Genomic DNA, 14,821 nt, shown 5'->3' with positions numbered 1-14,821 from the left:
GTTTGATCCTGAAGTTGGAATCGAACATCATCATTCAGAAAATTATTAATTTATATTGCAAGCTCAGACTCCACAAATTAGCGAAGGACAAAAATCTAGAAATGAAGGTTCAAGCCATCAGACTTAAATTGTCAAAGCTAATTTTTTTTCAAGGACAATAGCTACATACCTTTAGTAGAATCATCCTTTTCATCGAAATTCCATTTACTTTTGTTTACAATTTAGAATCTCAGAATATTCCCATAACAAGCCATAACCACAAGTTCCACAACAAACCGGATAGTTACTTAAGCCTTTGACAAAATATCATTTCGCAAATATAATTTTTTGTTTTTAATTATAAGATCATCTGCTGCTTTTTATTTGGGTTTTGAAAGAATTAATTGACTTATTTAAAAATTATAATAAAAATTTACCTTATTTTAAATTCTCACAGCCAAAATATTCGCGAATCACGTCAGAGTACCTAAAAGATTACAAACACGAACATGTGTGACGTGTCACGTGATGATTTTGTATTTTCTCGCCTAATCGACAGGCGTCGCTTAAACGTGGTACCACAGGAATACGGAACAAATACCGGTTGTCTGCTCGTTATCGCTCCCGTATTTAACCCCCGTAGAATCTTGGGTCTATTTCTTTATTATGTCTATGGTTACACGGCAGCATTCTAGTTACCTATCAGATTTCTATGGACCCAAATGCCTTGGATTCCATGGATTAATTAATCCCAGTGGCATAACCAGAAATTCCTCAGTATGTGAATGTTAAGAAGGGGTGGTAATTTAGTACAGTCAAAGCTAGGCCCAAGGGGGGTCTGGACCTGGAAACCCCCCCTTGTCTACGCCTTTGTTAAAGGGAATATAACCTCAGGTATTTGGTGTGGAACACCAACGCTTGCAGCTCTGGCCGCTCTTGCCTTCGGCTTTAAAAATGTTTGGCGCCACTCTACAGGGACATTTGAAAAATTGAAGGAGTCTTCCGTAAAGATTGCTTTACAGGTTATATTCCGTTTAATCCAAGCAAAATTAATCCATTAGACGAGACCCACGGTTTGTAGAGCAAATGACATTTTCACCAGTTATCTGCCAAGGCTTAGAAATACAGCTAAACTTCCAAAATAGTGATAGACAAAATGGCCACCGGCACAACTCGCGATAAAAAAATTTGCTCGTTCATCGTCATCAAACGTCATTCGTATAAGGTGTGGCTTAGACTAATACGTCACAAGAATACACACTATAGTGATACTTGAATTCATATTTGGAAGAACCTCATTGGACTAAACAAAGGCTGCAAAGCGCCACCTATAGCTGATTGCATACTAAAACTTTATTATGTTTAAATTTTAGTATAGAAATAATAGCTCTTTATATAAAATACGAGAGGTCACGTGATTACGTTAGATCAAAAGTAAATAGGGGGAGAAAGTCTGGCACTTGGGTCCAACCGCACGACGTTTTATTTGAGGGGTAACATTTTTGGGCTTCGGAAATGACTTCCCCCTTGCCTCTTTACAGGGACACAAAGGTATCGGTTGTACTCCGCCACGATGAAAAATAGTTCTCTATAAAATACGTGAATATTAAACTTTTGCTTTCGATAATTTGGTTAATTTAGTTCCTAAATAAAGTAGATATATGATAGAAACTAAAATGCGACATTTTAAAAATAATAACACGACTTTTGAAAAGTAGTAAACCGTAACTAGAATAACGCTCACTTAAATCGTGGAGAGCGTGGCGCCATCTAAGAGCAGAGATCGGGACTAATTGGTAAATCTACGATGTTAAGGCCTAACAATTTGCAAGTTTAACTGAAATAATAGCTATAGCTAGGAGCTTTTTTGTTTATTTTACAATTGATATAGTAATTATTAATTAAAATCAACCGTTATTGAAGGAAATAATGGTCAGCATTTGAGAGAGAGACTATTTTAAATCGCAAGGCGGTGACATGGTTGCCAGGGAATAAAATTAAAAATTTTCATCTTGAGCGCGGACCGGAATACCACTAATGCACTACTTCACGCGTAATGCGCTATCCTTATTGGTTAGAAATGTCACGTGATCACTAGCTCTTCAAAAAGGGTGTCGGGCATGGTGGAAGGTAAAATCTGAAGGCAATGATAGACTTTCTCCCCCTATTTACTTTTGGTTAGATTCATCGTGTAGTTAAAGTTGGAGAGCGCGCGCATATTTTTGTTTTTGTTGAGCTCGCGCGAGACCCTCTACACCAAAGACTATATAACGCCACTACACGGAAATATTCGGAAGCGCGCGCCCCAAAAAATAACACTTGTTATACATGTATGCGTATATATTATTTTATAGAAAGAGCTATTAAGGAAACGAACTAATTATATTGGTACCATAAAATAATTTATTTTATATTATGTCTTATATGTAGTTTACAGCAAAGTGACAATCAGGTTGCACAAAAACCTGGAGTGTGAGAAACTCTATAAAAAGATGCTGATTTGACCTACTTATTCCAAGAAACTACATGAACATGACAAAATTTAACCATAGTTTTTTAACACATTTACAGACGAGGCTTATAATTGCGGGGTCAGCAGCCAATTTCCATTTTATAGAACCAAATCTGCACTCTAATTTAGTACCATAGTTTTTCCCAAGTTTAAGTATACGCAGGGAGGGACGCTTTCACAGACTTAACTTTAACAGCCAATCAACAGAGCCCTTAGCGGCAAAAACACTAATTTCGTTGATATACTGTAAAACGTTGTACTTTATACTGCCTTCAAGTTACCCAAAGTTTATTTTCAAAAACAGTTCAGTATAGAAAGTTAACTTTGATATATTAGAGAGTCTAAGCCCAGTTTTATAAGCCTTGTCTGAAAAATGTTACATAAATTTTCAAGTAAATGACAAGGACTGATAATAAATAGAAAACTTAAGAAACAGCCAACTTTGATCTCGCGCTATAGCGGCCAGCCCATTCGTTGAAGTTTCTATGTTAACCTACGAGCAAAAGATATCTATATGAGTTGAGCGCCCTTAGCGCAATATTTTTTTTAGAATAGTTTTTGCATTGAAGCCTATATAAAAAACTATGAGTTCAGCGCCATGCTCGTTATAGCGGGAAAATTCTTGTTCAAGGTATTTTGGCAAATGGGTTGGCTGCTGTAGCACATTATCAAAGTTGCCGTGCTTAAGCAAACTGTGGTTCATCACAGGATAACACTCAACATTATGGGATTTATGTTCTTCACTTTTATGTAACACTGGGATCAAATCTTAACAAGGTATTGGAAAAATCCTACAATTCCCATTCTCATACGTACATTCCAATTTGCATCAATATTGTAAACCGTAACAAGCTTGGTATACTTGTTTAAACTTTTAATTAACCATTGACATTTGCAAGACATTCATTTTCGGAAAGCCCAAGACCCTGTTCTCTTCAAGCATTGTCCTAGTACAGAAATTATAATTTATTAATTTTATTATATTAATCACATTGAGTTATGATGCAAATTTTTATATTTTGTTTACCAGAATCACTGAAAGTAGCTAGAGATAGTCTGTTAAGTTTCGATGCCAGGAGAGCTTCAGGTCGCACTTTGTGAGGGGTAGGAGGCACACCAAACTCTATATAATGCACATTTATTAGGCCATTGTGGTGCTGGATTGCTAGTACTGAAATAATTACCATTATCATCATGGAAGGGACTAGTTAAACCAACTCCGTCCACCTCATCTTCACTCCAAGATGGACGTTGCTTCAATTCTTCCACAAAGGAACTTATTAGGATATCCATAAATTTAGCCTAAAAGAGAATTTTGTTAGACAAAGGATGCGCCGTTCAATCATAGAATATCGTGTTATGAGTTCATTTAATGAAACACTATCATAACGGTAATAAGTATGACAAATATACTATTCGGCCAATACTTGTTTTTCTACTGTTGGTCCATGACCATGTGTGGAAAGGACTGACTGCGACTTTTCACTAGTCTATGGAACTTCCAGGTAATGATGACCATCAAATCTCTGCTTCCAGCCTTTTAACAAAGCCCCAGACAACCGGTAAAATATAAGTTCCGTTTTTATGCTTTCCTTAGGCCCCCACCAAAATCTGCTTAGAGCCCCACCTTCAGTTAATCCGGTACTGCCCCTCTCTTATCAGGCCGGGAAGCAACCAAGACTTACTGAAGATTGAAATACCTTCAAAAGTAAAATATGACGCTTAGTTTGGCGAAGCTGAATTATCAAATCAGAAAAAAACTTGGCTCCGCTTCATTTTTGAAGGGGGACAACGTATTTCAGCTTGTATTTATGGGTACTAAACTAACCTAGCAGTCATTCTGCCAACGAGAGTAAGGAATGACGTTTCATATTCCAAATCTTTCGATAACTCTTAACAGATATTTTGTCACACTTTCTGTTATTATGATACTTTTGATATTATATTATGTAATACCTGTTTGGAAAATACTTGCAATAGGTTAGACTCTTTTTTGCTCATGCCTTGCACACGGAACTGTAGGAAAAGGCAGGGAAAACAGGTGGGACTGTCTGGTTTAGCTGGACAGGCGTAATCCCAAGAAAAGTCTTTATACTTCAAACTTAATATAATACTCTGTCGAATAAGAGAAGAAAATAAATATGGAAGTTTCATGGGGGAAAATTTAAAATACTAACATGATCGTCTTGATCAATAAGGTGAACGCCTTCACGATTGATTCCAACCAATATGGGTTGATCATAGTGATTTAGCAACATAGCTAAACCTTTGGCAGGTCTCTCAATTTGTCCTGGAAAAAAAGCACTCCTAAAAGAAACAGTAACATATTTAAGAAATTTAAATAATCAAGACAGTAATATAAAATGTTTTTGTACCCGTAAAATGGTAGAGCCCAACAGAACTCCAAATACTTTCGTAGTAGTTTGTAAGAGGTGGTTTTTGAAGGAATGCTTTTGAACTGTTCTAGTATACGATGTTCGGCTCCTATTTTGGGGCCAAAACCAAAAAGATTCCAACTTGTTCGACAAGCGTATTCTGGAAGAAACTCCGTTATCCTAGTCCTAATTAAATTTATAAAAATAAGTACCAAAAGCCCCAGTTCATTTAACAAAAACCAAAACAGACTTGAAGAAATCAGGCATGTGTACATCTCTATCATACGATTCTAATTCCAATTTTGCCTGAATTCCCGCCAACATTTCACAGTCTTCGTTTCTACAGACATAACGTCCTTCTAATATATTCCACTTGGCCTCTTCATATAGTAATTCTAGTATTTTCATATCAGTTATCTACATATAAATTACATCAGAGAAAATTTTTAGGGAAATTTGTTTTTGTAAAATTTACATACTCTCATCTCTTCTTTTTTGTCAAAGAAAACGTTTCTTTTAAACACGAGAACGGGTTCCTCGGCTTCCGTAACGGAGGTACAATACTTTGCTAGCATATCATCCCACTGTTGCCTGATGTGATGGGGTTTGTGATGGTGTTTTAGCTGAAGTTCTAAACTTTTGGAAATCATCCATAAAGTAAAAATTTCCCGCGCAATGGGAGGTAAGGCTATTTCTTGTTCGTCATTGAATATCATATCAAGTAACTCTAAAGAAGTAACTTGCTGAACCGAATCAACTTCTAAGCACAGGCCTACTTTATTCATTAGCAAGATGCATAAATCTTGTTCTGTAAATGAATAGCTAACCATCAGCATAATTTTTAAATTTTAATACATTTCACAAACAAGAAAAAATTTATACTTTTACTCGTGGATGTTTGACTACTTCGGTCATTGCCTCTCGTTGACCATTCGTTGCAACTGTGAATGCTACTGACTGAGCATCGTGTACCTGGTCTGTTATACCACGGTTGTCCACCTCCAACTAGACCATGAGATGGGACATGACCAGTATTCTCGGGACATGAATAGTCACGTGGTAAATGTCTTTGGTCCTCCCGTCTTGTAACATTGGCAGCTAACATATTGATTTATTAAATATTTTAAAACAAACGTTGTTGAAATGACTATTACTTGTAATAGAAGGTGATTCAGACGGGGGATAATCAACAGGAATAACAGTAACGTAATTGTGGCTTCCGTAAGTTCCACTGACAGCTTCTGGTCTCTTCATTGTTAAATAAAGCTACTGAATTTTACAGCAAGAGCTGATAAGTTACATAATGTAAGGTGATGAAACTGAGACAGCACTTGAAATAAATCCAAGATATACAAGATTAACAAGAGGATATGTAAATCAATTTTAATTTGGAATTTAATGAAAATGATATGAAACGAACCTAATAATTTATAAAAGAGCAGAAACTGGAATACTATATTTAAAGCTTGAAAATATTTACTTTAAACCTTTGCATATTATTTACTTCTCTTTTAGGAAATCTTTGACCAAGGGAGGATTATTCCTAGAAACGTTTATCTCTCTGTAGGTCTCTTAATTTCTTAAACGGACTTTGATAACCAATGAGCTAGAATTTATACTCTGTCTCCTTGTTGACAACAACTTTTTTTCTACTACTTTGCTTTTTCCTCTTCAGATGTCACTCGTTATTCATTTTAAATGCGGGTAATTTGAATTTCCAAAACGCACTAGAACAAGGACTCGTGACTGGTGTTCCATTTTGGGGCTATAAAAATTGCACTTACGCCTAGTTTACTTAAAAATGAACGTAAATTCTTTCAGTAAATATCTTTATTTTGAATTAGGTTACACATACTTCGTGGCAATGTTTATCCATGAATAATTTAGTTCGCAAATGTCTCAAAACGTTTTTTGTTTTCAAAGGCAGCGCAATGTCTCTACATTAAAGCGCAACATTTATCACCACACACGCGCACTTTTTCATAGAAATCCATTTTCTCAAATTTCTTCTGGTACAAAAATTCATCTTGCACCATTTAAATAACGGGCAATTATATCGTTCAGTTAAAAATATGTACACTTTTTCATTGCCTGAAATCAAATTTCTGAGCCGCTAAGAGAGACTGAAAATTACTTTAATCACTCTTATTTTAAATGGAATATCGTTTGAACCACGAATATTGGAAATACAAAGTTTATTTCTTCCATTTCTGTTGCCATTTTCATAGAAAATTAACACAACTCCACTAAAATGAGTTATCCTGGTATTTTTTTTTGAATGAAAATATTTAAAAGTGAAAATAAGAGATTCTTAAGGATGTTAATTTCATTATATTGTTAGAAACAAAAGTACTAATTTAAAAATTTAATTTTAAGTAAAAACTGCGAAAACCAGGTAAACGCACCTTAGTTTATTGGCTTCTCACAGTTTTTCACTTTTCAAAAAGAGAAAAATTCAACAAACCATTCCCTTTCTAAAACAGTAACGAGATAAAACTAAAACGAAGTATTATTTTAAAGTTAAGCATTCGTATCCAAATACTGATATGGAATGATTAAAGCACAATTGGCACCGTAGATGTGATTACGGTGTGACAAAAAAATTCCAAATAATAAAAGTACCAGCATTAACTCGATAAGCGAATAGTTTTGGACAATAAATTAATACTGATACAACCAGTTTTAACACAGTATTCAGTTCATTTTGGAGGGTGTCATCCGCAATAAATTTTACCCAAAACTGGCATAGTAGTACGTATTGCATCGACATTAACTAGAGAACCGCCATTTGAATTGGCGGAGGGCCTAAATAAGGCCTATATAGATTTCCATTCAAGGTTTACATTTAAACCCAAGAAACGTTACTCCTTTTATAAATATTTGATGAGATACATAAAAAATAAAAAGTTAATTGCATTTGTAGAAATTTATAAAATTTACCACCATTTCTTGTGAAGTTATACTCAAATTTGAAAACCAATCATTAAAAGTATATAAAATATTTTCAAACGAGGTAAAAACGTTCCCATTCATCCGAGAGAGTAAAGGTCGCGCACAAATCTAACATTGCTATTTTGAATATACACAACTTTTTTTAGTTATTTAAAAAGTAATTTTCTATTGCTCATAAAAAAATAATACAAAATACGTTGAATAAAACTTTATAACGCATGACAATTTTTAGGAGTAACTTTTGGCTTAAATTTGTCACAAAGTTTTTGTTTCATAATTTTAATGCAGGGATTTCTTGCGTTGTATTTTTTATCAGAGTTACATGTTTGACTGAAATAAGTTCACGTAAATTCCAATAAATTTTTTTGATTCCAAATGAGAAATATCAAGGCTACTAAATCTGAGTAAGACTGTCACTTACATCATTGACAGTGATCCTTTCCTGGGATCGAATTTCCCTTAGATGAATATGTTCGTACATACGCTTTTTGTTCACAGGTGGACCTTCGATAGAATGTAACAAAAGTCAATGAAACTCAAAAAAATGGGTAAGCGCACTCCAACTTACCAAATATACTGAGGAACACTGGCAAAAATATTAAACTGTGGAGGGTTCCAAATAAAATGATGCCCACATACATTCTAAAGTAAAATACTTTAAAAATTTGCGACTTTGCAAAAACTAGGACTAGGATTCCACAATCAGTGAGTGTTATTCCAGACAAAATCTGTAAAAAATTACAATGTGAAAATTAGGTAACATAAAAAGTTGCATACAGTGATGGGCACAATTACAAGATTTTTTTTTTTACAATTATGTAAAAGCTTGTTTCCACATTGCTAACGTCAGTTAAAAATCGGTATTGGTATGTAAGCAAGTGTCGGCTCAACGTGTATTAAATCTTTTTTAAACAGATGTCACAAGCGTCGACATAAAAACAAGAGGCTTAAGCTACATTTTCACCAAAAAGTACCCCTAACATTGATTGGCTCATTTGCAAATTTGATGGGAACTTAAAGTGCGCAAATGGGCATTTCTTTAGCCCTTCTCCCCTTTCATTAATAATTTTTTTACAATATATTTTATATGGGATATATAATATAGGTTAAAGTCCACTAAGTAGTGTATAAATTGCCTAATTATAATGACGACGTTAGCGTTTCGCTATTTTGAATTTTAGCTTCCTTTGCCATTAATAGATGGCATCATGCTCTCCAGTAAAGTCATTCATGGCCATCTCTAATAACAAGGGCCTTATCATTATACAGGTGGCAATGATAGAGCCAACCAATGATAGTAGATTTTAGAGGATCGGCAAACAGCCTGGTTTTTAGCCCCCATAAACCAATCACAGTAAGGGAGTCGGCCAAGGTTATTTGAAAAAAAAAACAGTATCGCTAAGAGTGGACAATACTGTGTGAAAAAAGAAAAAGATTTACGCCAAAAGGTATTTTTTCACGTTTTTATAGATTAAATATGATATACTAAATATCAGTTGATAGTTTATTGAATTAAACCCAAAATTAGAAATTACTAAAATATAAAGCGCAAAAAATTACATAATATTGTAATACACTCACCTTCAATAATATTCTAATTACGAATCATTAGAGTAAGTTTACACATCTTATATTTAATTTTAGGGAAGACGCCTTGATAATAATATAAATTGTTTATTCTCTCATACCATTCCTCTTTCCACTGAGCTATCCTTCGTCTCTATCTACTCGTAAGGCTCCTTTTCTGCTAGTCCCCTTGATCTAGCTAGGGGGCTTTAAATATACCAAAATAGTATGGCACTAAGCCAAGGACCTCATACGTCACTTTTAATAGCGCTCCCTACAATATCAATCGCATTAGATTGCCATTTTGAAATTTTAAGATCACGTGGTACAAACGACCTTGCAAGACTCCCTCTAGTCTCTCGAGCTGATTGATACACGGGGAGAAATAAAATGCACTGTGGAAGGGTATCGAAAACCTGTCCTCTTAATGTACTGTCCATGAGCCAACAGTTGCTTTAATTTGCAATAGCAGGAAAAAATTTGTATTGGTTAAATCCCAAACTTCCCGTCAGAATCTGTTAAATTACAAAAGAGGCCAGCACACAAGTTCTACACCAGGGTAGCCACAATTTTTCCAGATTCAAATTCTTCGACTTTCCTAGATTATGCCTGACCATTTACAGATTTTCTTAAACTTTTGAAATCCAAAATTTGGCAAAACTTATATTTACTAGTTCTAAAAAATTACATTTAGAAATTCTCCCCAAGTACTGTGGTAACATAAGAAAGTAAATAACATACCGAAGCACCCATCTTTTGAAGAGCATCTTCGGCTCTAGCCAGGCGACTTGGCTCGGGGCTGATGACAAAACAACGAGTTAAATGAGAACAAAATTCTACTGAAATGCCTACAGCCTGTAATAAAAGAAAAAAATTAAAAACCAATTAAGACAAATCCAGGGTGACCACAGAATATTTTTAATTCCTTTAAAGGAATTATAGGAAATTTATCAGTGAAATATAGGAAAATATAAAGGAAGCAAATTGGGGGGAAAAAGGAAAATATAGGAAGAAAATTGGAGAAAATTAATTATACAATAAGAGAAAACGGTTGTCAACATTATTTAAAGGGGGAATAACATTCAAAATAAAGTGGATAACCGATAGAAATAGTAAAAAACTATCGGCAAACAGTGTTGGAAATAAGCATCTTTAAAAACTAGGACAATATGAAGACTTCTAAGGGTAAAATATCAACTATTTTAATTTCTTCAGACGTTTGAGTTAAAATATAGAATATTATAGGAAATTCAATGAAATTATAGGAGAAAAAAGGAAGGACGCTAAATTAAAGTAAAAAATAGGAAATATAGAAACTGTGGTCACCCTGCAAACCTTAAATCAATTTCTACTTACCACAACCAAATTTACGAGAGATACGGCATTCAGTGAAATTTCCCACCAGTACATCATTCCCATTAAGTTAACAATGATCATGAGAATGGTAAAAACTACAATTGCAGCTGAGAAAAAGTCGAGCCCCAAGAGCAAGAATGTGACGATGAAAATAGCAGCCAACGAGTATCCTAAGCTTTTAAACGTATCTGGCCACATGGTCAGATACTGCTCAAAGAACACATGGATTAAACTGTAAGGTATAACTTTCGCCGTGACTTCAGTGTCATTGCCACGGATAATCTTTGTTAATTCATCAGATACAAATCTAGACCACTCCAAAGCTTTATAAAAGTCTTTGGATGTCTTGAGTACAGTGTGGTACGTCATGAAATAGGTTGCTAAAAGCCAAAAAGTATTTGATACATATTAGTTATAAATCCAACAAAGCACAAAAATACTATAACTCACCCCCGATTTCAATTTTTCCAGTGACATTTTTAAGTTCTATGGCACCTTTGTATTGAGCACGCCCGCTGTAAGCGAATAAATTATGAAATAAACCATTTAATCAATCTAAATCAATTTAGCACGTACGCTTTGGGACAATTTGCATCGGGAATATCTTCCAAGAAGAATTTGATGTAGCTGTTGAAAGAGTCCCCACTTGGAGTTCGGGGAGGATTGAGACAATTATCACATATAGCGTGAGGATTGGAAGATGGACAATGGTCTTCGGTGCCAGGGTATTTACGGCAACAGCCTTTACTTTTCATGTAATCCATGTAATCATCGAGCCACGAAGCGGCTGTTGTTGCAATGTAAGTCCTAAAAAGAAATATTTGTTGATAATCTGACTAAACATAAATTTATTGAGATATTTACTTATCACTATAAGTTTCCATGGCTTTGGTAAAAGCCACTAACGAATTTTCATTGCAGCCAGCACCCCCACAAATACGGTTTTGAGATTTACGGTCAGTATAGTTGTAGCCATCAGTAATAATGAAATAGACTGGGGGTCCAACCGAAAGATACTCCGTTAGATAGTCAAAGTATTTCAACATGTAAGAATCTTCGGGAACACTGAGCTTTTGATCAAGTCCCAATTCAATTTTGTCAACCACAGCTAGAGAGGAACATACCCATCCCAAGAAACTCAACATCTATAAAAATTTAAGAGAAAACATTTGTGAGAAACAAATAGTTAAACGTAAGAACATGGGAGTGACAATACTTACAACAACAAATCTAACCCAACTTTTCATTAAGAATGGAGCATATATATTTTTGAAGAATTTGTACAACAGGCTAACGTTCGATTTCGGAGCCTTCTTCTTTTTGGGTGACTTGACACACCAACACATATCCCAACGATGGTTCTGCCCAAAGGAAACCAGTCTTAAGAATCGAACTAAATTCTTAAGAAATATTTCAGATCTTACCTCTTGTCTTCTAGTATCGAAGGTAAAGAGTGCCAAAAAGCAAGTCATTTGTAAAAAGAAATTGATGAGTAGAGCCACACCGGCGTAGAGAGCAAAAATCTTGACAGCGGGCATGTCAGTGAGAGCTCCGATGAAGAAACAACAAGACATGGAAACGCTGGATAACATCATGCTCGGAGCTACTTCACCAACAACACGACCAATATGTTGAGGCATAGTTTCGTTTGGTTGGCGTTCGTCTCGCTATAAAAACACCATTTTTCATTGAGTGTTAATTTTCTAACACCAAATCCTTAACGAATAAATAAACAAAATCACACCTGATAAGCCTGGACTAAGATGAATATATTATCAACACCCACGGCTAATACTAAAAAGGGAATGACTTCCACAATGATAAGAGTAGCGGGAACTCCGAGGAAACAAAATATGCCGAGAGATGCCACTACCGATATCAGTACAATAACTACTCCAACAAGGCCCAAAGAGATTTTGGTGTCAATCTAAATGAGTAAAAACAACGTTATCAAATTTTCATCTTCTCAAGGTGACCACACGAAACCCTTAAGTTTTTAATAGGAAAACTAGTCATTTTATACGAGTAATTTATAGGTAAATAGGAAATTATAGGAATTTTCAGTCAATTTAAAGGAAATTAGGAATAATTTTAATAAAGATCAAACAAATGCTTTTAAAGGAGTTTCGGTTGAATAGTAATATTACATTTAATATGAAAACATCACAGACTTAGTGACTAGATAAATGTATTAAAGCAATATTACATTTTCATTTTAAAACACCAGCCAGCAGTAAAAGCCAATGAAATTAGTGCTATAGTAAAACACTGGCTATTTTTGAGCGCCTTCTATGAAACTTTAAAACTATATTGAAAGCAAAGCACAAAGTACGAAAAATAGGAAAATTGACAAATTATAGTAAGACAATCGAAATAAAGGAAAATGTAGGAAGTGTGGTCACAGTCTTCTTCATTCAATATATATTAAAAAAATCTTACCATTAGAGTACTACAATGGTTCACATCACCAAGTGCAATTGCTATATAAGCAAACATTATGATGTAACTGATAGCGATAGTAACAATGTCAGAGTGACTACCCCGCTCCAATTCGTCTTCAATGGATCTCTAAAAAGTAATAGCAAAGGTTTGATCTATTGATCGCTTAAAGGGGAATTCCGCATCTTCTTACCTCTCCCTTAAATGCTACACTCATGAGAGGATGACTGAAATTCTTCATGAAATCTATGAAACTATAAAAATAATTTTAGCATAACAAACCAACTAACCTTAAAAAAATAAGCGAATAAGTAGATTAGTCCATTTTTTCATCCTTTGCATTGCAGTTAAAAAAAATAAACTTACTTCTTCTCCCAAGCCATCGCATCCAAATTATCTTCTTTCTTTAATTTATTCAATACTGGAAGAGTGATGACCAAAGCTTTCGCAGTATGATACAAGGACCCATTTTCATTAGTGTCAAAAGCGCCAAAACCAAGTTCAACAGGAAGAAGGGGACCTCCATAAAGTCCGAAACAATCTTCATTTCCGAATTTACTAAAAAAAAACAATTAAATTATATAAACGAAATAAAAACAAACAAAAAAATTTAAGCTTACCCAAGGCAGTTTTTAAACCTTGTTAGGTATCCATTACCATAATCTTTGGTAAGATTGTATTTCTCATAATAAATGAAGAGACTTTGGATGACGCATACGTTTCTGGCAGGAGCCAAAGGTTGCAAACAAATATCACTCAAAGTGACAGTTTTATTGTCCCGAACAGCGGTAATTTGTTGAACAGTTTTGTGCAACTTCTCAACTTCTAATAGGAATTTCTTTTCGAAAGCAGGGCCCCATGTGTTTCCACCTTCAGGGTTCGTGATGTTAGCTTCAAAGTTTTTCAAGTTAGTCGGGGTTACAATAATTTGTTCAACTCGATAAAATGGACTGAAGTGGTTGTTAAAATAATCCATATCTTGTTTGGCTTGACTACTCGGCGATACCCACAAAGCGACTGGATCGGTAGTAACTTTGAAGTAAAATAATCCCATACACAGGATAGCGCTGACCAAAAATGATGGAATCATTACAAACACGGGGTATGTTGCAACGAAAGTTCCCCACGCTTGAAAACCATTTTCCAGCATTCTTTCCACAGCGGTTCCCAGGGATTCTAAACAAGACATGGTTTGCATGGGTGGCAGGTAGTTCAATTTAGGGCTTTTCCCCATGCTTTCCGCTTGTTTCTCACTGTCCACGGAGTCAGTTGGGCTCTTACACTCTACTTTATTAGAAGAAGCACCGTCTAAAAACAGAATTAATAAAAATCAAAAAAACAAATAGCGAAGCAAATTTAAAATCTACAGAAACAAAAACAAATTGAAAAGGAACACCATAAATATATCAATATGTTTACAGCAAAATTGCAAACAATATTAAAACGAGCTACAAACAAAATATAACACATTTACAATGGCCAAAAAACCAACTCTACACATCTTTCCATTCCAAGTACCATAAATACCTTTAGGAAATAAAAAGATGTACACAGAGTTGAGATAAACAAAATTGGTAATGAAAAGAGCTCTTTGGCAAATATTTAAAAAATTAAACAAACCTTAAGAAAATTATGAAGTAAT

At 34.8% G+C, this 14,821-nt stretch overlaps 2 protein-coding genes across 3 annotated transcripts in view; both read right to left on the bottom strand.

Annotated features, from left to right (window-relative positions):
* Positions 1 to 2,379: 2,379 nt before the first annotated feature.
* Positions 2,380 to 6,430, bottom strand: Bili (FERM domain-containing protein 8 Bili). Its single transcript, XM_090153770.1, has 11 exons — positions 6,287 to 6,430; positions 6,021 to 6,196; positions 5,749 to 5,964; positions 5,346 to 5,674; positions 5,117 to 5,283; positions 4,867 to 5,052; positions 4,669 to 4,798; positions 4,448 to 4,606; positions 3,676 to 3,793; positions 3,519 to 3,614; positions 2,380 to 3,438 (listed from the first exon to the last, which is right to left on the bottom strand). Exons 2-11 carry the CDS (start codon positions 6,118 to 6,120, stop codon positions 3,395 to 3,397), a joined length of 1,545 nt encoding a protein of 514 aa, XP_090009896.1. The 5' UTR covers positions 6,121 to 6,196; positions 6,287 to 6,430; the 3' UTR covers positions 2,380 to 3,394.
* A 248-nt stretch (positions 6,431 to 6,678) lies between these two features.
* LOC149934853 (NPC intracellular cholesterol transporter 1-like) overlaps positions 6,679 to 14,821 on the bottom strand; it is a 55,940-nt gene continuing 47,797 nt past the window's right edge. For both annotated transcript variants that reach the window (XM_090181420.1, XM_090181421.1), the window contains 15 exons: positions 13,800 to 14,487; positions 13,546 to 13,737; positions 13,373 to 13,433; positions 13,180 to 13,308; positions 12,485 to 12,667; positions 12,165 to 12,407; positions 11,961 to 12,101; positions 11,605 to 11,885; positions 11,317 to 11,547; positions 11,191 to 11,255; positions 10,741 to 11,120; positions 10,126 to 10,239; positions 8,387 to 8,546; positions 8,240 to 8,322; positions 6,679 to 8,148 (listed from right to left, as the gene is read on the bottom strand). In XM_090181420.1, the coding sequence (XP_090037546.1) occupies positions 8,137 to 8,148; positions 8,240 to 8,322; positions 8,387 to 8,546; positions 10,126 to 10,239; positions 10,741 to 11,120; positions 11,191 to 11,255; positions 11,317 to 11,547; positions 11,605 to 11,885; positions 11,961 to 12,101; positions 12,165 to 12,407; positions 12,485 to 12,667; positions 13,180 to 13,308; positions 13,373 to 13,433; positions 13,546 to 13,737; positions 13,800 to 14,487 (2,963 nt within the window). In that variant the 3' untranslated portion in view covers positions 6,679 to 8,136. The remainder of the gene's footprint in view (positions 8,149 to 8,239; positions 8,323 to 8,386; positions 8,547 to 10,125; positions 10,240 to 10,740; positions 11,121 to 11,190; positions 11,256 to 11,316; positions 11,548 to 11,604; positions 11,886 to 11,960; positions 12,102 to 12,164; positions 12,408 to 12,484; positions 12,668 to 13,179; positions 13,309 to 13,372; positions 13,434 to 13,545; positions 13,738 to 13,799; positions 14,488 to 14,821) is intronic.

Source organism: Leiobunum rupestre, chromosome 7 (genome assembly GCF_980474605.1).
Source record: "Leiobunum rupestre chromosome 7, qqLeiRupe1.1.hap1, whole genome shotgun sequence".
NCBI lineage: Eukaryota > Metazoa > Arthropoda > Arachnida > Opiliones > Sclerosomatidae > Leiobunum > Leiobunum rupestre.
Note: the sequence above shows the minus strand (reverse complement) of the source record. Positions and strands in the feature narration are given on the sequence as shown.

Coding starts and splice junctions, on each gene's coding strand:
- Bili (XM_090153770.1), bottom strand. CDS start 6,120: ATGAAGAGACCAGAAGCTGTCAGTGGAACTTACGGAAGCCACAATTAC. Junction 4,607..4,668: donor TTATTGATCAAGACGATCAT/GTTAGTATTTTA, acceptor CTTATTCGACAG/AGTATTATATTAAGTTTGAA. Junction 3,439..3,518: donor AGCTACTTTCAGTGATTCTG/GTAAACAAAATA, acceptor TTTCTGTACTAG/GACAATGCTTGAAGAGAACA.